At 44.8% G+C, this 26,204-nt stretch overlaps 1 protein-coding gene across 2 annotated transcripts in view; it reads left to right on the top strand.

Moving 5' to 3' along the window:
• LOC140195831 (dynein light chain Tctex-type protein 2B-like) overlaps positions 1-26,204 on the top strand; it is a 67,307-nt gene that overhangs the window by 16,516 nt on the left and 24,587 nt on the right. The window contains exons 2-4 of one of the 2 annotated variants that reach the window (XM_072254467.1): positions 9,757-9,890; positions 20,698-20,767; positions 24,382-24,541. In XM_072254467.1, coding sequence (XP_072110568.1) covers positions 9,757-9,890; positions 20,698-20,767; positions 24,382-24,415 — 238 coding nt within the window. In that variant the 3' untranslated portion in view covers positions 24,416-24,541. Of the gene's footprint in view, positions 1-9,756; positions 9,891-20,697; positions 20,768-24,381; positions 24,542-26,204 lie in introns of those variants that run through there. The other variant, XM_072254466.1, reaches the window with a different exon arrangement.

Raw genomic sequence — 26,204 nt, 5'->3', positions numbered from 1 at the left:
GCAACTCAAGAAAGGAAAGACGGGTAATTAATGAAGAACTGGATGAAAATTACAGGAAAGGGAAGCAGAATGAATAGGTCAAGGCAAGCATGTGAAGACAAATAATAAGACATAGAATAGTACAGCACAGTACAGGCCCTTCGGCCCACAATGTTGTGCCGACCCTCAAACCCTGCCTCCCATATAAGCCCCCACCTTAGATTCCTCCATATACCTGTCTAGTAGTCTCTTAAACTTCACTAGTGTATCTGCCTCCACCACTGACTCAGGCAGTGCATTCCACGCACCAACCACTCTCTGAGTAAAAAACCTTCCTCTAATATCCCCCTTGAACTTCCCACCCCTTACCTTAAAGCCATGTCCTCTTGTATTGAGCAGTGGTGCCCTGGGGAAGAGGTGCTGGCTATCCACTCTATCTATTCCTCTTATTATCTTGTACACCTCTATCATGTCTCCTCTCATCCTCCTTCTCTCCAAAGAGTAAAGCCCTAGCTCCCTTAATCTCTGATCATAATGCATACTTTCTAATCCAGGCAGCATCCTGGTAAATCTCCTCTGTACCCTTTCCAATGCTTCCACATCCTTCCTATAGTGAGATGACCAGAGCTGGACACAGTATTCCAAGTGTGGCCTAACCAGAGTTTTATAGAGCTGCATCATTACATCGCGACTCTTAAACTCTATCCCTCGACTTATGAAAGCTAACACCCCATAAGCTTTCTTAACTACCCTAACCACCTGTGAGGCAACTTTCAGGGATCTGTGGACATGTACCCCCAGATCCCTCTGCTCCTCCACACTACCAAGTATCCTGCCATTTACTTTGTACTCTGCCTTGGAGTTTGTCCTACCAAAATGTACCACCTCACACTTCTCTGGGTTGAACTCCATCTGCCACTTCCCAACCCACTTCTGCATCCTATCAATGTCTCTCTGCAATCTTTGACAATCCTCTACGCTATCTACAACACCACCAACCTTTGTGTCATCTGCAAACTTGCCAACCCACCCTTCTACCCCCACATCCAGGTCGTTAATAAAAATCACGAAAAGTAGAGGTCCCAGAACAGATCCTTGTGGGACACCACTAGTCACAATCCTCCAATCTGAATGTACTCCCTCCACCACCACCCTCTGCCTTCTGCAGGCAAGCCAATTCTGAATCCACCTGGCCAAACTTCCCTGGATCCCATGCCTTCTAACTTTCTGAATAAGCCTACCGTGTGGAACCTTGTCAAATGCCTTACTAAAATCCATATAGATCACATCCACTGCACTACCCTCATCTATATGCCTGGTCACCTCCTCAAAGAACTCTATCAGGCTTGTTAAACACGATCTGCCCTTCACAAAGCCATGCTGACTGTCCCTGATCAGACCATGATTCTCTAAATGCCTATAGATTCTATCTCTAAGAATCTTTTCCAACAGCTTTCCCACCACAGACGTAAGGCTCACTGGTCTATAATTACCCGGATGATCCCTGCTACCTTTTTTGAACAAGGGAACAACATTCGCCTCCCTCCAATCCTCCGGTACCATTCCTGTGGACAACGAGGACATAAAGATCCTAGCCAGAGGCTCAGCAATCTCTTTTCTCGCCTCGTGGAGCAGTTTGGGGAATATGCCGTCAGGCCCCGGGGACTTATCTGTCTTAATGTATTTTAACAACTCTGACACCTCCTCTCCCTTAATATCAACATGCTCCAGAACATCAACCTCACTCATATTGTCCTCACCATCATCAAGTTCCCTTTCATTGGTGAATACCGAAGAGAAGTATTCATTGAGGACCTCGCTCACTTCCACAGCCTCCAGGCACATCTTCCCACCTTTATCTCTAATCGGTCCTACCTTCACTCCTGTCATCCTTTTTTTCTTCACATAATTGAAGAATGCCTTGGGGTTTTCCTTTACCCTACTCGCCAAGGCCTTCTCATGCCCCCTTCTTGTTCTTCTCAGCCCCTTCTTAAGCTCCTTTCTTGCTTCCCTATATTCCTCAATAGACCCATCTGATCCTTGCTTCCTAAACCTCATGTATGCTGCCTTCTTCCACCTGACTAGATTTTCCACCTCACTTGTCACCCATGGTTCCTTCACCCTACCATTCTTTATCTTCCTCACCGGGACAAATTTATCCCTTACATCCCGCAAGAGATCTCTAAACGTCGACCACATGCCCATAGTACATTTCCCTGCAAAAACATCATCCCAATTCACACCCGCAGTTCTAGCCTTATAGCCTCATAATTTGCCTTTCCCTAATTAAAAATTTTCCTGTCCTCTTTGATTCTCTGCTTTTCCATGATAATTATAAAGGCCAGGGAGCAGTGGTCACTGTCCCCCAGATGCTCACCCACTGAGAGATCTGTGACCTGACCCGGTTCATTACCTAGTACTAGATCTAGTATGGCATTCCCCCTGGTCGGCCTGTCCACATACTGTGACAGGAATCCATCCTGGACACACTTAACAAACTCTGCCCCATCTAAACCCTTGGAACTAATCAGGTGCCAATCAATATTAGGGAAGTTAAAGTCACCCATGATAACAACCCTGTTATTTTTGCACCTTTCCAAAATCTGCCTCCCAATCTGCTCCTCTGTATCTCTGCTGCTACCAGGGGGCCTATAGAATACCCCCAGTAGAGTAACTGCTCTCTTCCTGTTCCTGACTTCCATCCATATTGACTCAAAAGAGGATCCTGCTACATTACCCACCCTTTCTGTAGCTGTAATAGTATCCCTGACCAGTAATGCCACCCCTCCTCCCCTTTTTCTGCCCTCTCTATCCCTTTTAAAGCACTGAAATCCAGGAATATTGAGAATCCATTCCTGCCCTGCTACCAGCCAGGTCTCTGTAATGGCCACTACATCATAATTCCATGTATGTATCCAAGCTCTCAGTTCATCACCTTTGTTCCTGATGCTTCTTGCATTGAGGTACACACATTTCAGCCCTTCTACCTTACTGTCTTTACACCATTTATTCTGCTTCTCTTTCCTCAAAGCCTCTCTGTATGTTAGGTCTGGCTTTACTCCATGCACTTCTTTCACTGCTCTATTGCTCTGGGTCCCATCTCCCTCGCAAATTAGTTTAAACCCTCCCGAACCATGCTAGCAAACCTATCTGCAAGGATATTGCTCCCCCTCGAGTTCAGGTGCAACCCATCCAATCTGTACAGGTCCCACCTTCCCCAGAAGAGATCCCAATGATCTAAAAATCTAAAGCCCTGCTCCCTGCACCAACTCCTCAGCCACGCATTCAACTGCCATCTCCTCCAGTTCTTACCATCACTGTCACGTAGCACTGGCAGCAATCCTGAGAACGTCACCCTTGAGGTCCTGTTCTTCAGCCTTCTGCCTAATTCCCGAAACTCACACTTCAGGACCTCATCCCTCTTCCTGCCTATGTCGTTGGTCCCAACATGTATCACGACTTCTGGTTGCTTTCCCTCTCGTACCAGGATGTCGTGCACCCGGTCAGAGACATCCCGGACCCTGGCACCCGGGAGGCAACAAATCATGCGGGTGTCCTTCTCACGTCCACAAAATCTCCTGTCCGCTGCCCTGACTATAGAGTCTCCAATGACGACAGCTCTCCTCTTCTCCGTCCCACCCTTCTGCACCACAGGGTCAGACTCAGTGCCGGAGGCCCTGCCACCGTGGCTCACACCTGGTCGGTCGTCCCCGCCAACAGTATCCAGGATGGTAAACTTATTATTCAGGGGAATGGCTGCAGGGGTGCTCACCTTCGCTTTCCCTTCTCTAACTGTCACCCAACGACCTGCTTCCGACAGCCTAGGTGTGACTACCTCCCTGTAGCTCACATCTATGATTGCCTCATTCTCCCTTATGAGTCGAAGGTCATCCAGCTGCTGCTCCAGATTCCTTACACGGTCTTCCAGATTACCCAGCCGTATGCACTTCTGGCAGATGTGACTCTGCGGGAGAGGGGCGTTCCCCCAAGACTGCCACATCTCACATGAGAGGCACATCACCGTCTCAGGAGACATTGTAAAAACTAACTGCAAGCTAGCTTGTCCTCCGCCTCTTCTCGTCGAAGCCTCTCGAGTCAAAGCCTCAAAGCTCATCAGAATAAGCAATCTCAGCAAAGAATGAGATAAGAACTAACAAAAGAGAAACTTATCATAGTTATAGTCATACTTTATTGATCCTGAGGGAAATTGTTTTTTGTTACAGTTGCACCATAAATAATTAAATAGTAATGTGTAAATTATGCCAGGAAATAAGTCCAGGACCAGCCTATTGGCTCAGGGTGTCTGACCCTCCACGGGAGGAGTTGTAAAGTTCGATGGCCACCGGCAGGAATGACTTCTTGTGACTCTCAGTGTTGCCTTTGAATAGTCTACTTAAAAAGTAAGAACATAACAGTATAGGATGTTAGGATTATAAAGCCATGGCAAAGATAATGCTGGATTGCACAACATTGTTTTACGGGAAGCAAGATATTGAGTGTTAAAAGCAAGAATTAGGAAATATAGATTATATTTCCCACTCCTGACAACTGGAGATTGCTTCGGATTGGGAACCTCTTCCTTCAAACTACAATTCCAACAAAAAATGGAAGAAAAAGACAAATGGAGATTCAGAAAAGAGGGCAATAAAAATAACAGTGTGTTACCTTGGACATTCACCTCCCAACTACAACCATCCTTCATCCATCATTCAGTGATGGCCACAACATCATACCTGACAATCTGTAATAGTGCAACAAGATCATCCACCTTAACTCTTATACTCAGTGCATTGAGACATAACTCTTTGAATACTGTATTTGCTAGCATTTTTGGTTTTGCATCCCTAATATACTGATAATCACCCTGCTGGCTGCAATTTTGTCCTATCATCTGCCTGCCCTTCCTGACAGGCAGATTAAGGACCCCCATCACCCAGGAAATGCCCTCTTCTCACTGCTGCCATCAGGGAGGAGCACACTCAATGATGAGGAACAGCTTTTTTCCCTGCCATCAAATTTCTGAATGGACATTGAACCCATGAACACTATCTCACTACATTTTTGCACTACTTATTTAATTTAACTATTATGTATATGTACATACTGTAATTCACAGATTTTATTATGTATTGCAAACTCTGTTGCCACATAACAAAACATTTACCTTCTCCCCATAGATGCTGCCTGACCTGCTGAGTTCTTCCAGCACTTTTTACCTGTTGTAAAGCCTTCTGGGACATAGAGCAGGCATAAAAGAGAGTTCACGACAAGTTTTTTCCTAGCCCTGAACTGCATTAAAAATATTTTTGTATTAAACATTTTAACATCCCTTTTCAGATTACCAAGGTAGCGAACAGAAAGTAGGTTTATGTTCCCTAGAATTTAGGAAGTTTATTTGTTTGTATGTTTATTTAGATATACAGCACGGTCACAGGCCCTTTTGTCCCAATGAGTCTGCGTCACCCACTTACACCCATGTGACCAATTAACCCGATAACCTGTATTGCTTTGGAATGTAGGAGGAACCCAGAGCTCCCAGAGGAAACCCATGTGGTCATGGGGAGAACGTACAAACTCCTTACGGACAGCGGTGGGAATTGAACCTGGATCGGTGGCACTGTAATTGCGTAACACTAACTGCTACGCTATGTGCCGCCTGGTTGCTGATTGAAAATTTCAAAGTTTTATCTGTGCTAGTCCAAAGCAAATTTATTATCAAAGTACATGTATGTCACCATATACAACCAGAAGATTTATTTTCTTGCAGGCATTCACAGTAAATACAATGAAGCTCAATGAAAAACTGCCAACAACAAAGATGGACAAACAACCAAGGTGCAAAGGACAACAAACTACAAATACGAAAAAGAAAATAAAACAAACAAAAAGTCATAAATTATAAATAAACATTAGATATCAAGAACATGAGATGAAGAGTCCTTGGAAGTGAGCTTATAGGTTGTGGGAACAGTTCAGTATTGGGGTGAGTGAAGTTATCCCCTCTGGTTCAAGAGCCTAATGATTGAGGGGTAATAACTATTCCTGAACCTGGTGGTGTGGGACCTGATGGCTGAGGGGTAATATCTGTTCCTGAACCTGGTGGTGTGGGACCTGATGGTTGAGGGGTAATAACTGTTCCTGAACCTGGTGGTGTGGGACCTGATGGTTGAGGGGTAATTTGGGAGTGAAGTTTGGAAGTATTTCTACAACTATCGCCACCATAGGTTGACGGCAGATGCAATCTCAGTGGCTGTTCACACGGCCTTAGACCACCTGGACAATACAAATATCTATGTCAGGATGCTGTTCATTGACTATAGCTCAGCATCTGACCTCATCATTCCCATAATTCTGACTATAAGTTACAGAACCTGGACATCCATACCTCTCTCAGCAATTGGATTCTCGACTTCCTAATCGGAAGACCACAATCTGTTTGGATTGGTGATAATATCCTCCTCACTGACAACCAACACTGCTACACTTCATGGGTGTGTGCTTAGCCCACTGCTCTACTCTTTCTATACCCATGACTGCATAGCTCAAATACCATCTATAAATTTGCTGATGATAAAACCATTGCTGGTAGAATCTCAGGTGGTGATGAGAGAGTGTACAGAGTGAGATATGCCAACTAGGGGAGTGGTGTCGCAGCAACAACCTGGCACTCAGCGTCAAAAAGATGAAGGAGCTGATTGTGGACTTCAGGAAGGGTAAGATGAAGGAACATATACCAATCCACATGATGTGATCAGAAGTAGAGAGAGTGAGCAGTTTCAAGTTCCTGGGTGTCAAGATCTCTGTGGACCTAACCTGGTCCCAACATATCGATGTAGTTATAAAGAAGGCAAGGCAGCAACTATATCTTATTAGGAATTTGAAGAGATTTGGTATGTCAACAACAACACTCAAAAAGTTCTATAGATGTACCGTGGAGAGCATTCTGACAGGCTGCATTACTGTCTGGTATAGTGGGGCTACTGCATAAGAGTGAAAGAAGCTGCAGAGGGTTGTAAATTTAGTCGGTTCTATCTTGGGTACTAGCCTACAAAGTACCCAGGACACCTTCAAGGAGCAGTGTCTCAGAAAGGTAGTGTCCCTTATTAAGGACGTCCAGCACCCAGGGCATGCCCTTTTCTTACTGTTACCATCAGATAGGAGGTACAGAAGCCTGAAGGCACACACTCAGCGATTCAGGAACAGCTTCTACCCCTCTGCCATCCGATTCCTTAATGGAAATTGAACCCATGAGCACTACCTCATTTTTTTAAATATGTTTTTCTGTTCTTGCACGATTTTTAACCTATTCTACATATACATATACTGTAATTTATTTCTTCATTTATTTTTTCTTCTATATTCTGTACTGCTGCTGCTAAGTAAACACATTTCATGATACATGCTGTTAATAATAAACCTGATTCTGATTCTGATTCTTCTACAACTTGATGTGTGGTTGAAATAAAGGGATTAATGAGAGTTGATCAATGGGTAGATTCTACACAGACAACAGGAGAGGGCGGTATTGAGCCTGTGTCGTCAGAGCTGTGAGCCTGCTGCACCACTGTGCCACCCTACTGTCTAGACTAGATCCCAGAGGTCTGAGCTATTGATTTGGGGTAAATGTTTGAATTTAAATTCAAGTAATTAAATAAGTATGAGATCTAAAAGCTTTGACCTACTACTGTCAGGAAGGAGGTACAGGAGCATTAGGACTAGGTCTGCGAGACTGGTTAACAGCTTCTTCCCTCGGGCTGTGAGACTAATGAATACCCTGCCATCGCTAGGACAGAGAGCTGTTGACTGGTGCTGCATTTTGAATTGTATTTTATTCATTTATTTTGATTTATGTGCTGTGTGTGCTATATGTTGTGTGGGTGCACCGTGGTGCGGAGGAACATTGTTTGTATATATGTACAGTCAGATGACAATAAATTTGAACTTGAACATAGTCATGATGTCTGTGATTGCCATGAGGAGTGTGGTACAACAGAGGCATCTGAGAATGCAGATCTAGAATTCCTTGAAGTGGCATCCCAGTTAGATAGGGTGGTGAAGTGAGCTGTGGGCACATTGGCCTTCATAAATCAAAGTATTGAGTACGGGACTTGGGATGTTATGCTGAAGCTCTATAAGGCTTTGCTGAAACCTAATTTAGAGTACTGTGTGCAGTTTTGGTCACCTACATGTGGGAAAGATGTCAATAAGATTGAAAGAGGGTAGGGAAAGTTTACAAGAATGTTGCCAGGCCTTAAGCACCTGTGTTACAGGGAAAGGTTGAATAGATTAGGAGTTTATTCCTTAGAGCATAGGAGAATGAGAGAGATTTTATAGAGGTTTACAAAATTATGAGGGACATAGGATAAATGCAAGCTGGCTTTTTCCACTGAGCTTGGGTGAGCTAGAGGTCATAGGTTAAGGGTGAAATGTGAAATATTTAAGGGGAATATTCAGAGGGTGGTGAGAGTGTGGAACGAGCTGATGTTTGGATAAGTACAAGGAGGGGAGGGGGTATAGAGTGCTATGTTCTAGTTGCCGATTGATGGGATGAGACAGAATAAACAGTTTTTCATGGACTAGATGGGGCAAAAGGCCTGTTTCTGTGCTGTAAGCCTCTATGACTCTTAAGTTCCTATTAGTGCAAAGTGATTAAGGTGGTCATAAAGTTGCTAAACTGTAGTGATTGGTTAACAGAATCAAGTCATTCAAATCCTTCCTCTTTCTCTCTTATATTTTGTCACCCATATTTTCCAAGTGATTTTTGTTGTCTTTGCCAAAGCTCTGCTTGCTTTTTTAAACTTTTCAAATACAATTTTTAATTTCTGATGGTGGGTCATCCACTTGAGCTGAAAGCTCTTTTTCACTCCCACTGCTACCTCCTGTCCTTTTGAATGTTTTCCAGCAGTCACCATTGTTGATTCAGTTTCAGAATCAGAATCCGGTTTAATATAAAATAGTGAGATAGTGTTCATGGGTTTACTGTCCGTTCAGCAAGCTGATGCCAGAGGGGAAGAAGTTGTTTCTGAAATACTGAGTGTATCTCTTCAGGCTCCTGTACTTCCCTGATGGTTCTGAGTGATTGATGTCCTTAATGATGGATGCCACCTTTTTGAGGTATCTCCTTTTGAAGCTGTCCTCAATACTGGTGAAGTTAGTGCCTGTGGTAGAGCTGGTTGAGTTTACAACTTAATGCAGCTTTTTCGATTCTGTGCAGTGGCCTCTCCTGTACCAGATGGCATTGCAACCAGTTCGAATGCTCTCTCTCGTACCTCTATCGAAATTTGCTGGAGTCTTTGCTGACATACTCCTAATGAAACATAGCCTCTGTGATTGTATTTATGGAAGGTGATGGATTGTTGTTGGACCCAGAAGTTTCTGAAGAAACATGAGGATTATAGGGACAACTTCCAATGCTGTGTACACTGAAAATACTTAATGCTTTTGCAGTCAACTTATTTTTTTATTAATGATGAGGTATAGCAAGCTAACAGGCACTTCCAGCCCAACAATTTCCTGCTAATGTAACCTACTAACTTGTGCACCTTTGGACTGTGGGAGAAAACCGAAAACCCCACGGTCACGGGAAGAACGTACAAACTCCTCGCAGACAGTGGCGGGAATTGAACCTGGGTCACTGGTGCTGTAATAGTGTTACACTAATCATGATACTACTGTGCCACTCAGGAAAAGGATATACCTTCCCCGTATAAATAAGGCAGTCCAGGACACAAAAGGTATTGGATGGAATTTACTAATAGTCAACATTGTTGTCAATAGGTTCAAGGCAGCTGTTGTTAAAGGGAAGATCAACACTGTGCTGAAGGAGGAGCTAACCAACAAGCTTTATGATCCAGAGGCTGTTCCCATCCTGACCCAGAAGATCGCAGAAATGATAAAAGTCCAAGTGAAAGGTAACATTCCATTCAGGGCCATCTTTGTTTTCCGCTTTAGTGAAGATGCTCCCTCCCATGTTCCCCTTAAATATTTTACCTTTCACCCTCACCCCATGAACTCTGGTTGTAGACTCACCCAACCTCAGTGGAAAAGCCTGCTTGCATTAACCCTATCTAAACCCCTCATATAGCTGGCAGGGTGGACATATGTCTATACCAAAGGAGGTGTAAGGCACTCCTTCCCTCTGCCAGCATGCAAGTCGCCCTTAAGCAAGTTGTAGCACCTGCTTAGCCCCTAATCAGGGTCACGAGAAGCCATGGGAGCAGGTGGTGGATGCTTGTATGAGAAGCTGGTACTTATCACAAATCCTGGTTATATAACCACTAATGCCAGGCAGATAAGCTCCGAAGAGTATTGAGAACAGCGCCTCTTTCACCTCAGGCGGTTGAGGAAGTTTGGTATGGGCCCCCAAATCCTAAGAACTTTCTACAGGGGCACAATTGAGAGCATCCTGACTGGCTGCATCACTGCCTGGTATGGGAACTGTACTTCCCTTTATCGCAGGATTCTGCAGAGAGTGGTGCGGACAGCCCAGCATATCTGTAGTTGTAATTTCCCATGATTCAGGACATTTACAAAGACTGGCGTGAAAAAAGGCCCCGAAGGATCATTAGGAACCTGGGACACCCCAACCACAATGTATTCCAGCTGCTACCATCTGGGAAACGGTACCGCAGCATAAAAACGAGGACCAACGGGCTCTGGGACAGCTTCTTCCACCAGGCCATCAGACTGATTTACTCATACTGATTTGAGTGTATTTTTATGTTACGTCACTGTTCTATTTATTATAAATTATTATAAATTACTATAATTGCACGCTGCACATTTAGACGGAGACATAACATAAAGATTTTTACTCCTCATGTATGTGAAGGATATAAGAAATAACGTCAATTCATTCATTCATTCATTAATGTCTGGGGTCACCTGTCTTGTAAAGACCTTGCCCAGAAGAAGGAAATGATGGACCACTTCTGTAGAAAAATTTGTCAAGAATAATCGTGGTCAAAGACCATGATCACCCATGTCATATGACATGTACATAATTTTGTATACCTCTATCAAATCTTCCGTCAGTCTTCTACATTCTAGGGAATAACGTCTTAACCTATTCAACCTTTCCCTATAACTCAAGTCTTGGCAACATCCCTGTAAATTTTCTCTGCACTCTTTCAAGTGTCATGCGCTGTAAGGTTTCACTGCTAATGTAATGGCTTCTCTGTAATGTTCACTGCTGAGGTAACAGTTTCTCTGTAGCAGCAATGTTTGGGTTATGGCTGGAGATAACAGGATGCATGTTAGCCAATAAGAGGTTGTTGCTGTGTCTTGTGATTCTGGAAGCAGTTGATTTCACAGGCTTTTGTGAGGGAGAGAGAGAGGTGAAGAGAGAAGACGTAAATGGAGAGATTTGGTAGGCCACCAGACAGTTCGGAGGAGACCGATGGTGGGAGAAGGACTACTGAACTGCATGAGCTCCAACTTTGTGCACAGACTGTTTATTATTAAATCTTATGATTTAGGCCCTTGTATTTTTTTTCTCTGCTAACCATATAGTCAAAGTAAGAGTTATAAAGCTTAATCGTTTAATCACATATTGTGTACTGTTTGTTATTTCGGGGTACTGATTTATAACGGGACACATCGCGCAGCATCCACCCAAACGAGATTTCTTAAGTTCGGCCGGGCAGGGGGTTATCACCCCCTATATTAAGCTGCTAGGCGAGCAAGTGTTACAATTGTGGGGCTACTTTCGGGATTGATTCCGTTGGATGCTGTGTGATTACCCTGAGTAATGAACCGGTGGGGCAGATATTTGTTCTCTAGATGAATTGTTAATTCCACTGTTAAGTACTGTTAAAGTTGTGATTGTGAGCGGAGGTTTGATAAAATGGCGGGTGCAGCTCTCATTTTAATGCAGACCAGCGCTGAGGTAGCTGGGAGCAGAGATTTCCCAAAAACAGGGTTCTATCATTTCTGAGGAGTGAGGGGAAAGAGTGGTCGGATTTGGAATGTCTAATTAGTCCATGTCCCCCAGTGAAGAGTGAGAATTTTGAGGTAGTATCTGCCCTTACTTCTCTGGCAAATAAATGGAAAAATCAGATTGAAAGTCCCAGCTATGGCAGGCTCTGCCTATTCTCTGGAATAACACCCACCCCTAAAGGGGAGGAGGAGTGTGAGACGTAGGTGGAAAGGACCTCTTAGTTTTTAGATGAATGGCAGTGCTCGGATGATGAAAAGCAACAGAGATTGGTTGAAAGTTTGAATGGGTGGGCCACTGATGTTGTCAGAACTGTCAGGTTAAATTATCCCATAGCGACAGCTGTCAGTTATCTGCGAGCACTGGACAATACCTTTGGTCTGATTGGAAGACCAATGGAGCTTCTGGTGGGGTTTCAAAATGTGCATCAGGAGAAGGGGGAGAAGCTTTCTGCTTTTATTTTTTGGCTAGAGAGGCAGCTAAATTGCTTGTGGCGCAGAGGGGTCATTCAGGCGGCTGAGGTGGATCAACTAAGAATGGACCAGCCAGGGGCACCCAGTCCCATGACCAGATTGCTTTGGGTCTCCGATAGTCTTGTAAGACGCACCCCCCTCCATCTTTTGTTGAGCTGATCAGAGAGGTACGGGAAGAGGAGAACGCAGTGGAGGCATGGGAGGACTCAGTCAGCAGGGTACAGTCCTCGGTAGTGTCCCCTGCGGTGAAGTGACCACAGATAGCCTACCCCAGGGAGTGGTAGAGGAGATTGCGGCAGAGTTCAGAATGGAGGTAAGTCGGCTGTTATCAGTGGGTGTGACCCCCCCCCAATATGATGGAGCTGATGGGGGGGGGGAGCGGATTCCCCAAGGGGACGAACAATTTGGAGGGCTGCTAGCAGCAGGTGTCATGCCAGAAGGAGAGTAAGCCCCCGGTTCCTCGGCAGGGAGAGTCATTGGGAAAATCTAGTGGAGACCCAGTGAGGGGATGGCCTGGTGTCTCTGGGGGAACACACTCCCAGCAATGTACCAAGGAACTCCCGAAAGCAAAAGACCCTATTCCGGAAGGCCTAGTGGGACCACGCTCCAGTGTGTTGCTACAGATAGAGGGTATTTACACTAAAGCCATACTCGACACCGGGTCACAGGTCACTTTACTGTACCGTTCGTTTTACAACTGGTATCTGAAGCATTTACCCATGACACCATTCAATGCAGTGGAAATTTGGGGTCTCAGTGCTGGTGATTATCCATACGACGGTTATTTGTCAGTGAAGTTGGAGTTCTCGGAGTCCGATGCGGGAGTGTCTAAGGTTCTTGACACAGTGGTGCTGGTTTGTCCAGATCCTGTTGAGACGGGTGGTGTCTCAATTCTGGTGGGGACCAACACCCCTCTTGTGAGGAGGCTCATGGGGGCCTACAAGGTGAAGGCGGGTGAGAGCTTTTTGGGGACATTGTCTGTGTTTCGAGCTGCTTTTGAGGAAGTGCATGGCAGCATTAGGCTGGATACCAAATTTGGACGAGGGACTGTGTGGTTCACCCAGTCGAAGCCAATGGTGGTATGGCCCGGGAAATAGAGTGATGGGGGCCCCCAAATTTCCTGGAGTGCCTGAGGGTGAAGCCCTCTTAGTGGACGCTCTGGAAGACCACGAGGGGGAGTTGGGATTTCCCGCTGGGCTACTGGTGAGGCCTGAATTGCAGAAACCCTCGGTTGTACAGGCGAGCAGGATGGCAGTAATCATCAGGAACACTATGAAGAGGGAGGTCACCTTCAAGTGGGGGATGCCCCTGGCGCAGCTGTTCCCGGTGATGGTAATGACTAGTGCCCTCGTGAAGCACACCGGGGAGAAAGTATTGGAAAAGAGCGGGAAAGTTGACCGCTGAGTCATTCAACTTCGGGGACTCCCCGGTGCCACCGGGTTGGAAAAGGAGGCTGGTAGAGAAGATGTTGAAATTGGAAGGTGTCTTTTCCCTTGGCGAGTTTCATGTGGGTTGTTCCAAGAGCACTCGCCACACTATCCGGGTGACCGAGGACATCCCGTTTAGAGAGAGGTCGCGGTGACTGGCCCCTGCAGACGTGGAAGACATGTGGCAGCATTTGTGTAAATTGAAGGAAGCTGAGATCATCACTGAGTCCCGAAGCCCCTGTGTGACTCCCATAGTAGTGGCCCAGTAGAAGAACGGGAAGGTACGCATGTGTGTGGACGATAGGACTCTGAACAGGTGCACTACCCCTGACCGGTATATGGTCCCGAGGGTCGAAGAAATGCTGGCCTGTCTGAGTGGTGTGAGATGGTTTGGTGTGCCGGATTTGAGGAGTGGCTATTACCAGATCCCAATGAGTGAGGCCGACAAAGAGGAGATGGCATTTATATGTTCCCTGGGATTCTTCCAGTTCGAAAGGATGCTCCGGGCATATCGGGAGCCCCTGCAACCTTCCAGCGGGTCATGGAGAAGACAGTGGGGGATATGAACTTGCTTGAGGTGTTGGTGTATTTGGATGACCTCCTAGTATTTGGATCCACCTTGGAAGAACATGAAGCGAGGCTACTGAAGGTGCTCGGCCGCCTGAGAGCTGAAAGGTTAAAACTATCCCTGGACAAATGCCAGTTCTGCAAAACGTCTGTTAGCTATGTCGGACACATAATCTCACAGTATGGAGTAGCTACAGACACAGCTAAGATAGAAGCGGTGACCACTTGGCCAAGGCCACAGACTGTGAGTGCTCTGCGCTTATTCCTTGGGTTCTGTAGTTATTATTGGAGATTTGTGAAGAGCTACGCCAAAGTGAGTCACCTCTTGAATCAGCTTCTGCGTGGTTACCCTCCCTTGGGGAAGAAAGGGAGGGAGAAGAAAGGGCAGGAGGGTGGAGAATATCTAAACCCGTCAGAGCCCTTTGGACTGAGGTGGGATGTAAAATGAGAGGAGGCTTTTCAGTCGCTGAAGGAGTTGCTGACCCAGGCGCCGGTGCTGGCTTTTGCGGATCCCGATTGCCGTATGTACTGCACACAGATGCCAGCCGAGAGGGTTTAGGGGGCGTCCTGTATCAGGATCAGGGCACTGGGTTGAGGCCTGTGGCGTTTGTCAGCTGGAGTTTGTCGCCCTCCGAAAGAAACTATCCCACGCACAAGTTGGAATTCCTGGCGTTGAAATGGGCGGTGGTGGATAAGATGAGTGACTACCTCTACAGAGCCAAGTTTGAGGTGAACACAGACAACAGCCCCCTAACTTATATCCTGACCTCAGCGAAACTGGATGCCACAGGCCATTGGTGGTTGGCAGCATTGTCTGCCTATGATTTCAGCCTGAAGTACTGACTGGGAAGCCGGAACATTGATGCGGATGCTCTGTCCCGACGGGTGCATGAGGTACTGGACATGGATGAAGAGCGAGAGAAGACGAAACATGTTTCAGTGCCTCCATTACTGAAAGAATGGCCTCGGTTGGAGTTGAAGAACCAGATCTTATACCGGGTCATGTCATCCCTGGACGACACCGGTGTTGCCAGCTGGTTCTGCCCGAGAAGTATCGGAGGATGGTGTTGAAGTCACTTCATGATGATTCTGGACATTTGAGGGTGGAAAAGACCTATGGATTGCTCAGAGACCGGTTTTACTGGCCCTGAATGAAGTCGGAGGTTGAAGAATACTGCAAGTCGTGCATTCGCTGCATATGGTGGAAGACACTGCCCTTGCAGGCAGCTCCTTTGTCCCACTTGCAGAGTGTAGGGTCCCTGGACCTGGTGTGTGTGGATTTCCTGTCCATAGAACCCGATGCCAGCAACACGGCTAATGTCTTAGTCATGACAGACCACTACACCAGATATGCTTAGGCTTTTCCTACCAAGGACCAGAGGGCAACTACGGTGGCAAAAGTGTTATGGGAGAAGTATTTTGTTTATTATGGCCTTCCCAGGCGGATACATAGTGACCAGGGACGGGACGTCGAGAGCAGGCTCATCTATGAGTAACTGGGCATGCTTGGAGTCGAGAAGTCGAGAACCACGCCCCATCCCCCCCAGGGTGATCCCCAGCCAGAGAGGTTTAATCGGACCTTGCTAGTCATGCTTGGGACCCTGGAGATTAGCAAGAAGAGCAGGTGGAGTCAACATATTGGGCATCTGGTTCACTGTTACAACTGTACACGAAATGAAGCTACTGGGTACTCGCCATATTGTCTGATGTTTGGGCATGAGGCGAGGTTGCCCATTGACCTTTGTTTTGGAACTGACAAGGGTGACTTACCACTGAAGCCTTATCTGAAGTATGTGTCTGATATGAGGAGAGAGCTGAAAAGGGCTTGTGAATTGGCTGGGGCCATGGTCGCCAAGCAAAATTGAGGAAATAAGAGGAGTTATGACCAGAAAGTGAGGTTCTCCCAAATCCTGCTGGGAGACCGAGTCCTCATAAGGAATTTGGGGCTACCTGGAAAGCACAAGTTGGCTGACCGTTGGGCGGTCACACCCTATGTGGTGGAGAATCAGATGCCAAACCTACCAGTTTTCCGGGTGAAACCAGAGGAGGGGAATGGGCCTGTCAAGATTCTTCATCGGAACTACCTGTTGGATAGACCCAGAGCCCGACTTGGAGCCTACACCTAGTAAGAGGACTCTGCGAAAACGTGGGGCGACTGCAGGGCCCACAGCGGGAAAAGCTGGGCCGGGCCCCACCCATGAGAGGAATACTGATTCGGAGGATGATGATCTGGATGTGTGTTACATGCTGCCTTTCGCTAACTCCCCATTGATTGAGGAAGAAACTCCTGGCCCTTCTCCCACTGAGTCAGGTGAAGTGGTGGGGGGGGGGGTGTTATCTGTGGGTAGCCTGGGTTACAGCAGGACCCTGAAGGGGAGGAAGCAGAGCCTGGACACGGGACAGGGGGCTCCGAGTTGCAGGAGGAGGCATGAGTGATAGATCGAGGGAGGATTCGCTAAGTAGATCTGAAGTATCCCCAGTAGCGTCTGAGCCTGAAGAGTTAGGTGAGGAGGTACGGAGGTCTCAGAAAATTAGGAGACCACCGGATAGGTTGACCTTTGCAGCGCCTGGGGAACAGGGCGTGATCTCTACTGTTTTGGGGAGCTATGTCGCTGCCTTTTGCACCTGGATTGGGCTTTGTGTTTTGCAGGAAGGGCTGGCGAATTATCGCAACGTCATGAGGACATGACTAAATTTGGTGGGGGGGAGAGTGTAACGTGCTGTAAGGTTTCACTGCTAATGTAACGGCTTCTTTGTAATGTTCACTGCTGAGGTAACGGTTTCTCTGTAGCAGCAATGTTTGGGTTATGGCTGGAGATAACAGAATGCATGTTAACCAATAAGAGGTTGTTGCTGTGTCTTGTGATTCTGGAAGCAGTTGATTTCGCGGGCTTTTGCCGGGGGGGGGGGAGAGAGAGAGAGAGAGAGATGAAGAGAGAAGATGCGAATGGAGAGATTTGGTAGACCCGCCGGACGGGGTGGACTCGGAGTTGGGGTCCAAAGGTCGGCGACATTTGGAGGAGACTGATGGTGGAAGAAGGACTACTGAACTGCATGAGCTCCAACTTTGTGCACAAACTGTTTATTATTAAATCTTATGATTTGGACCCTTTTTCTTTTATATTTTGTTTCTCTACTAATCATATAGTCAAAGTAAGAGTTATAAAGCTAAATAGTTTAATCACATATTGTGTACTGTTTGTTATTTTGAGGTACTGATTTGTAATGGGACACATCACGCAGCATCCACCCAAACGAGATTTCTTAAGTTTGGCCGGGCAGGGGGTTATCACCCCCTATATTAAGCCGCTAGGCGAGCAAGTGTTACACAATCTTATTTACAATCTTTGGTAGATAGCTGACCAAAGCTGGACACAATATTATTAGGCCTCACCAATGTCTTATACAATTTCAATATAATATGCCATCTCCTGTATTCTGTACCTTGATTAATGAATGCCAAAGCGCTAAAATCTCTCTTTATGACCCTACTGGTGACACCATGTTCAAGGAACTGTGGATTGTCTTCCTCCCAGATTCCTCTGTTCTACCACACTCCTTGATGCCCTACCACTCACCATGTAAGACCTCCTCCGTTCGTCCTGATCTTTCTATTCCACTTGCATACACTGAAGAGGCAACATCACAAACTAGAAACTGTCTGGTGGGATTGTAGCATTATAATCCACATTCTACTCTGTAGTTGATGTTTGAATATGGACATGGAAAGAAAATTGTATGAGGAGTGGGATTAATTAGTTGGATGCCTCAAGAGACTGGGCATGGGTGTGATTAGCTCTGATTCAATAAAAGGTGGACCTTAATTTAAGGCATAGGAGCAGAAACAGGCCATTCGAGTCTGCTCCGCTATTCAAACATGGCTGAATTTTTTTTAAATCCCCCCTCAAACCCATTCTTCTGCCTTCTCCCCATAACCTTTAACACCCTGACTATTCAAGAACCTATCGACCTCCACTTTAAATATATCCAATGACTTGACCTCCACAGCAATCTGTGGCAATGAATTCCATAGGCTCTCCCATTTTGGAAACATCATCTCCACATCCATTCTATCTAGGCTTTTCATTATTCGATAGGTGTCTAGGCCTTTCAATATTCGATAGGTATCTAGGCCTTTCAATAGTCAATAGGTTCATAGGCCTTATCTAATCTAGGTATCTAATCAAATTCAACATTATAGCCATTTTATTGGGTACCTCCTGTACCTAATAAAGTGGCCACTGGGTGTACATTTGTGGTCTTCTGCTGTGGCCCATCCACTTCAAGGTTCAGAGATGCTCTTTTGCACACCTCTGTTGTAATGTGTAGTTATTTGAGCTACTGTTGCCTTCCTGTTAGCTTGATCCAGTCTGGCTATTCTCCACTGACCATTATTATTATTATCATTAAGGCATTTTCACCCACAGAATTGCCGCTCACTGGATACTTTTTGTTTTTTTGCACCGTTCTCTGGAAACTAGAGACTGTTGTGCGTGAAAATCCCAGGAGATCAGCAATTTCTGAGACACTCAAACCACCCCGTCTGGTACCAACAATCACTCCAAGGTCAAAATTACATAGATCACATTTGTTCCCCAATTCTGATGTTGGTTTTGAACAACAATTGAATCTCTGCACACCATGTCTGCATGCTTTTATGCATTGAGTTCCTGCCACATGATTGGCTGATTAGCTATTTGCAATAATGAGCAGGTGTACAGATGTACCCAATAAAGTGGCCGCCTGAGTATATTCCTCAGCATTATCAGATAACTAACACATTGTCTCATGTGACTGAAAGACGCTTGTTTTGTTCCTGTGCCTCTTCTGCTCTACCTCCTCTGCTGAAAGCTGACGCAGGTGCTGTTGTTCATTACTTTGTTCACTACAAAGTACCCAAGACACTTTCAAGCAGCGGTGTCTCAGAAAGGCAGCGTTCATTATTAAGGACCCCTAGCACCTAGGGCATGCCTTTTTCTGGGAGGAGGTACAGAAGTCTGAAGGCACACACTCAGCGATTCAGGAACAGCTTCTTCCCCTCTGCCATCCAATTCTTAAATGGACATTGATCCGGTGAACACTACCTCACTTTTTTAATATATACTATTTCTGTTTTTACACTTTTTAATTAATTCATTGTATGTATACTGTAATTAATTAATTTATTGATTTTTTCTTCTATTTTATGTAATGCATTGAACTGCTGCTGCTAAGTTCACAAGTTTCACGACACGTGCCGGTGATAATAAACCTAATTTTGTTTTTGATTCTTTTATTCCCACTTTATTCCTGAGAATACACTGACTTTTCTGTGTAAGGAAGGAAATATTGTCCTGAATGAATTATTGGTGGTTATGTAGTGAAGAATCTACAGATGGAAGTGGCTAAACATATTTTGGAGAAGACATGGAGGGAAAATTTAGGGAAGATCAAAGAAAATGAAAATGTGAGTTTAATTAATATACTTTGCAGAGGGAAACAAGAGAAAATGGGCAGATGTTGGAAATCCAAGCAACACACACAAAATGCTGGAGGAACTCAGCAGGCCAGGCAGCATCAATGGAAAAGAGTACAGTTGACGTTTCGGGCCAAAACCCTTTAGCAGGACCTGTGTGTTGCTTTCAATATTCAACAGGTTTCAATGAGCTCCCCCCCCCCCCCCCATCCCCGCAGTCTTCTAAACCCCAGTGAGTACAGGCCCAGAGCCAGCAAATGCTATTACATTAACCCTTTCATTACTGGGATTATTCTCCTGAGGGACAAGGGGATGGGAATTGGTTGGGGGGGGCGGGGTGTGGAGGCATTACTGGAAGTTTGAGAAATCGATGTTCATGCTCACAGGTGAAGTATCGCTTCACCTGGAAGGACTGTTTAGTGCCCTGAATGGTAGTGAGGGAGGAAGTGTAAACATATGAGTTCATGAGGGTTAGTAGGTTGTGCACACGCTATGTGGGCGTGAGAATCATGGCGACACGTGTCGGCACATCCTCTGACTGTGTTGGTTGTTGATGCAAACAACACATTTCCCTGTATGTTTCGATGTACATGTAACAAATAAAGCTAATCTTATAATCTTTTCATTTCTACCCAGGGGAAAACATTCCCATAAACTTTCTCCCTCTCAACATAAATCCATGTCTTTTTTATATTTGATATTTTTATCCTAGGAAAAGCATTCTGATTATCTACCTGATCTATATATTCTCTCCGCTGTCACGGACATGGCTCTCTTTATTTCTGATAACTGAAGCGTGTTTACAGGAAGTTACAATATTTCCCATCTTTACTGTTGTGTCTGTGTGTTCTCTCCCCACAGAGTGTGCATTTGAGCGATATAAACTGGTGGTGCAGGTTGTCATTGGCGAACAGAGAGGAGAAGGAGTGAAGTAGGTTGGCTTTTTATCTTTTTCAGAATGCAATCACTGATATATGTCATGAAACACGAACACCTATGTCAGGATGCTGTTTATCGACTATAGATCAGCATTTAATACCATCATTCCCACAATCCTGATCGAGAAGTTGCAGAATCTGGGCCTCTGTACTTCCCTTTGTAATTGGATCTTCAACTTCCTAACCGGAAGGCCACAATTTGTGTGGATTGGTGATAACGTATCCTCCTCGCTGACTATCAACACTGGTGCACCTCAGGGGTGTGTGCTTAGCCCACTGCTCTACTCTCTATGTACACATGACTGTGTGGCTAGACAAAACTCAAATACCATCTATAAATTTGCTGATGATAGAACCATTGTTGGTAGAATCTCAGATGGTGATGAGAGAGCGTTCAGGAGTGAGATATGCCAACTAGTGGAATGGTGTCACAGCAACAACCTGGCACTCAATATCAGTAAGACGAAAGAGCTGATTGTGGACTTCAGGAAGGGTAAGACGAAGGAACACATACCAATCCTCATAGAGCGATCAGAAGTGGAGAGAGTGAGCAGCTTCAAGTTCCTGGGTGTCAAAATCTCTGAGAATCTAACCTGGTCCCAACATATCGATGTAGTTATAAAGAAGGTAAGACAGCGGCTATTCTTTATTAGGAGTTTGAAGAGGTTTGGCATGTCAGCAAATACACTTAAAAACTTCTATAGTTGTGCTGTGGAGAATATTCTGACAGGTTGCATCAATGTCTGGTATGGAGGGGCTTCTGCCCAGGACTGAAAGAAACTGCAGAAGGTTGTAAATCTAGTCAGCTCCATCTTGGACACTAGCCTACAAAATACTCAGGACATCTTCAGGGAGTGGTGTCTCAGAAAGGCAGCATCCATTATTAAGGACCTCCAGCACCCAGGGCATGCCCTTTTCTCACTGTTACCATCAGGTAGGAGGTGCAGAAGCCTGAAGGCACACACTCAGCGGTTCAGGAACAGCTTCTTCCCCTCTGCCATCTGATTCCGAAATAGACATTGAAACTTTGGACACTACCTCACTTTTTTTTAAATTACAGTATTTCTGTTTTTGCATGTTTTTTAAAATCTATTCGATATATGTAATTGATTTACTTGTCTATCTATTATTATTATTATTTTCTCTGCTAGATTATGTATTACATTGAACTGCTGTTGCTAAGTTAATAAAATTCACATCACATGCCGGTGATAGTCATAGTCATACTTTATTGATCCTGGGGGAAATTGGTTTTCTTTACAGTTGCACCATAAATAATAGATAGTAATAGAACCATAAATAGTTAAGTAGTAATATGTAAATTATGTCCGTAAATTATGAAATAAATCCAGGACCAGCCTATTGGCTCAGGGTGTCTGACCCTCCAAGGGAGGAATTATAAAGTTTGATGGCCACAGGCAGGAATGACTTCCTATGACGCTCTGTGCTGCATCTCGGTGGAATGAGTCTCTGGCTGAATGTACTCCTGTGCCCAACCAGTACATTATGTAGTGGATGGGAGACATTGACCAAGATGGCATGCAACTTAGACAGCATCCTCTTTTCAGACACCACCGTGAGAGAGTCCAGTTCCACCCCCACAACATCACTGGCCCTTACGAATGATAATAAACCTGATTCTGATTCTGATTCTGATCTGAAATTTGTTGTTTTTGCAGTAGTACCTCCTCCCTGATGGTGGCAATGTCAAGATGGTGAGGGTCCTTCATGATGTATTCATGTAAATGGAAGGTTGCCAGCAACGTTCCCTCTAATTTTTTTCTACAGCTGTGCAGACAAATCATTGCCTTGAGCAGGAAGGTTTTACATGGCCTGAAAACTGCGTGGCACTTTAAATGTTTGTTTTTGTAATGCACATACCATACCATGAATATTCAGAATGAAAATTGAAAAATCACATACTATTGATTTTTATTAATTGAAGAGTATAATGAAATACAGTCCAACAAAGAAAATCTTTCACATTTCATAAACTTTTTAACCATCTGTCTTTAGTGCAGCTGTGTAGCAATGAAGGCTGTGTACACAAGAGCATGAATTCACAAGAATTAGTCTGGGAATGAAAGGGTTAGCATATGAGGAGCATTTGATCGCCCTGGGTTTGTACTTGCTGGAGTTTAAAAGAATGGAGGAGGGGGGATCTCATTGAAACCTATTGCATATTAAAAGACCTTGATAGACTGGATGTAGAAAGGGTGTTTCTATAGTGGGGGGAGTCTTGGACCAGAGGACACAACCACAAAATAGAGGGATGTCGATTTAGAGCAAAGTTGAGGAGGAATTTGTTTATCCAGAGGGTGGTGAATCTGTGGAATTCATTACCACAAACGGCTGTGGAGGCCAAGTCATTTGGTGTATTTAAAGCAGAGGTTGATAGGTTCTTGATTAGTGAGGATGTCAAAGGTTGCGGGGAGAAGGCATGAGAATGGGGTTGCAAGGGATAATAAATCAGCTGTGATGGAATGGCAGAGCAGACTCACTGGGCCAAATGGGCTAATTCTGCTCCTTGGTCTTATGATGTGTGTTCCCAAAAATAGTTGTGAGAGAATGCTGCCATTTGTTCATTGTCTCTGTGCCCACAGCAAAGAGAGCACATTGAGACTAATTCTTCTTTGAAGTTGTCAACCGTAGGCCGTAGAACATCAGCACTTTTAAAAATTTGATCTAGGTTGCTGCTTCAGTCACCCTTTCCAAACCAACTCCAGACGTCAGTTCCCCTCACGTTCCTTGAGTCAGAGAGCAGTACGGCACGGATACATGCACTTCATCCCAACTAGCCTATGTCTACCACGGTGCCCATCCAGCTAGTCCCAGTTTCCTGCTTTTGGCCCACATCCCTCCAGGACCCCCCCTCCCTGTACCTGTCCCAAGTGCTTCATAAATAATGCTGTGTACCTGGCTCAAACACTTCCTCTGGTAGCTCGTTCCATCTGCTCTCCACCCCCTGCATGGAAAGGCTGCCCCTCACGTCCCACTTGTTTATTTCCTTTTCATCTGAAATCAGTGCTGGTGAGTTTCAGATTTGCGTACCCGGGGGAAAAGACCGTTACCATCCACCTTATCTGTGCCTTTCATAATTTTAAACAGTTCTATAAGGTCACCCTCATTCTCCTGCATTCCAAAGAATAAAGTCCTGGCGTGGCCAACCTCTCCCTATAACTCAGACCTGGAAGAATCTCATAAATCTTTTCTGCTCTCTTTCCATTCTATCCAACACTGGACAACAAAGATTTTGCTTCCTGAATACCTTTAGGTGTATCTTATGAATTTTGGGCTACTGATCATGAAAATCACCATGAAATTTCCCTATCATGCACTATTTTTAAAATACACTTATGTTTATTATTTCAATTCATAATTCAAGTCAATTAAAATGTTGCCTACAATGTAAGCTGGAAAGTTTACTATCTTGTCCAGGCATGCTTAGGCGGCACGGCTGCTGCATGGCAGGACTGTAAAGATGGAATTTGCTATCACCAGGCACAAAAATTTCTGTGAAGGATTTTGATATTTGAGACAGATGCTTCCCAGAATAATTGATGCCAAGATTAAGGAAAGCATTTTTGTTGGTCCACAAATCAAACAGGTCATCAATGACAGGCAATTTGAAGAATTTCTAGTAGGACTGGAGAAAATCACATGGAAGGCATTCAAAGAAGTTGTCAGGATGAAGGGTCTCGGCCTGAAACATCGACTGTACCTCTTCCTAGAGATGCTGCCTGGCCTGCTGCGTTCACCAGCAACTTTGATGTGTGTTGCATGTCACTAAAGATTCATTTTCTGCATTCCCATTTAGACTTCTTCCCTGCAAATCTTGGTGCTGTTAGTGACGAGCATGGTGAAAGATTTCACCAGGACATTGTGGTCATGGAGGAAAGATACCAGGACAACTGGAATCCGTCAATGCTGGCGAATTAGTGTTGGACACTTAAAGCGAGAAGCCTCAGACACTGAGTAAAGTGATAATCATTAACAAAATATTTTTAACTTAGTTGAACTATTGCAAAGCATCAGCACCATTATGCAATTAAACACATTATATTCAGTAAAGGTTAATTTGTTGTTTCTCCAAATTTCTACGTGATACAAGTAGTCTGAAATTATATTTGTGTTCATCTTCAAGCAGTCTATCATAAACAAAAAAAATTCTGAGGAAGCAACACTTTTGAAAAAATTTGTTGTGCTGTGTAATCAGGAGCCCTGTCACCCAGGACCTGCTCTCTTCTCACACATGCCATTAGGAAAAAGGTGCAAGAGCCTCAGGACCCACACCACCAGGTTCAGAAACAGTTACTACTCTTCAACCAGCAGGCCCTGGAACCAGAGGAGATAACGTCACTCAACTTCACTCGCCCCAACATTCCCATAATCAATAAACGCACTTTCAAGGACTCTTCATCTCATATTTTCAATATTGTTATTTGTTCTTTTTTTCTCTTTGTACTTGCACAGGTTGTTGTCCTTTGCATGTTGGTTGCCATGCTGGTGGGTGCGAGTTTTCATTGATTCTGCTGTGTTTCTAGGGTTTACTAAGTATGCCTGTGAGAAAATGAATCTCGAGGTTGTAAATAGAGACCTACATGTACTTCGATAATAAATTTACTTAGAATTTTTGAACTTTGAAGGAACCAGTTTGTAATTTCTTGTGGATACTCTCACGGAAAGGTCAGTGATTAATCCATGTCCTCACTGAATTCTGATGCATTTTTCACATTCTTTACCAGTTCTGTCCTGCTGTTTTGTGTAACAGAATTGTTGTGTTGCCCGTTTATCAGTTGCAAATGAAGATTGTGTGACATGAGCAAGGACAGGGTACGTTTAAAGCCTTCCTTAATTTGACAACAATGTAAATATTTGTTGAAAGCGGACTTTGTACTCTGAAGGCACTGGCATGCAAATTAGCTTATGCTAACTTACAAATACTGTATACGCAATGGCAGTGGGTGAAAGCAATTAAAGGCAATGCTGATGCAAGCAAGATTTTTTCTCCGAGGTTGAGTGAGATGAGAAATAGAGGTCATGGGTTAAAGGTGAAAGGTAAAATATTGAAGAGGAACCTGAGGGGAAACTCCTTCACTCAGAGAATGGTGAGTGCGGACTGTGCTGCCAGCAGAAATAGTGGATGCAGGTTTGACTGCAACATTTAAGAGAAGTACGTGGATGGGAGGGCTATGGTCTGGGTGAAGGTTGATTAGACTAGGCAGAATAGTAGTTTGGAACAGATTAGATGGACTTACAAAGTGAGCGGTAGGGCACAGAGGAGTGCAGTAGAATCGAGGGATCTGGGAATACATAGAACCCTTCAGCCCACAATGTTGTCCAGACCATGTAACCTACTCTAGAAACTGCTTAGAATTTCCTTAAAGTATAGCCCTCTATTTTTCTAAGTTCCATGTTACTATCTAAGAG

The sequence above is a fragment of the Mobula birostris genome, chromosome 4 (genome assembly GCF_030028105.1).
Source record: "Mobula birostris isolate sMobBir1 chromosome 4, sMobBir1.hap1, whole genome shotgun sequence".
NCBI lineage: Eukaryota > Metazoa > Chordata > Chondrichthyes > Myliobatiformes > Myliobatidae > Mobula > Mobula birostris.
This window is presented reverse-complemented; position numbering and strand designations above follow the sequence as displayed.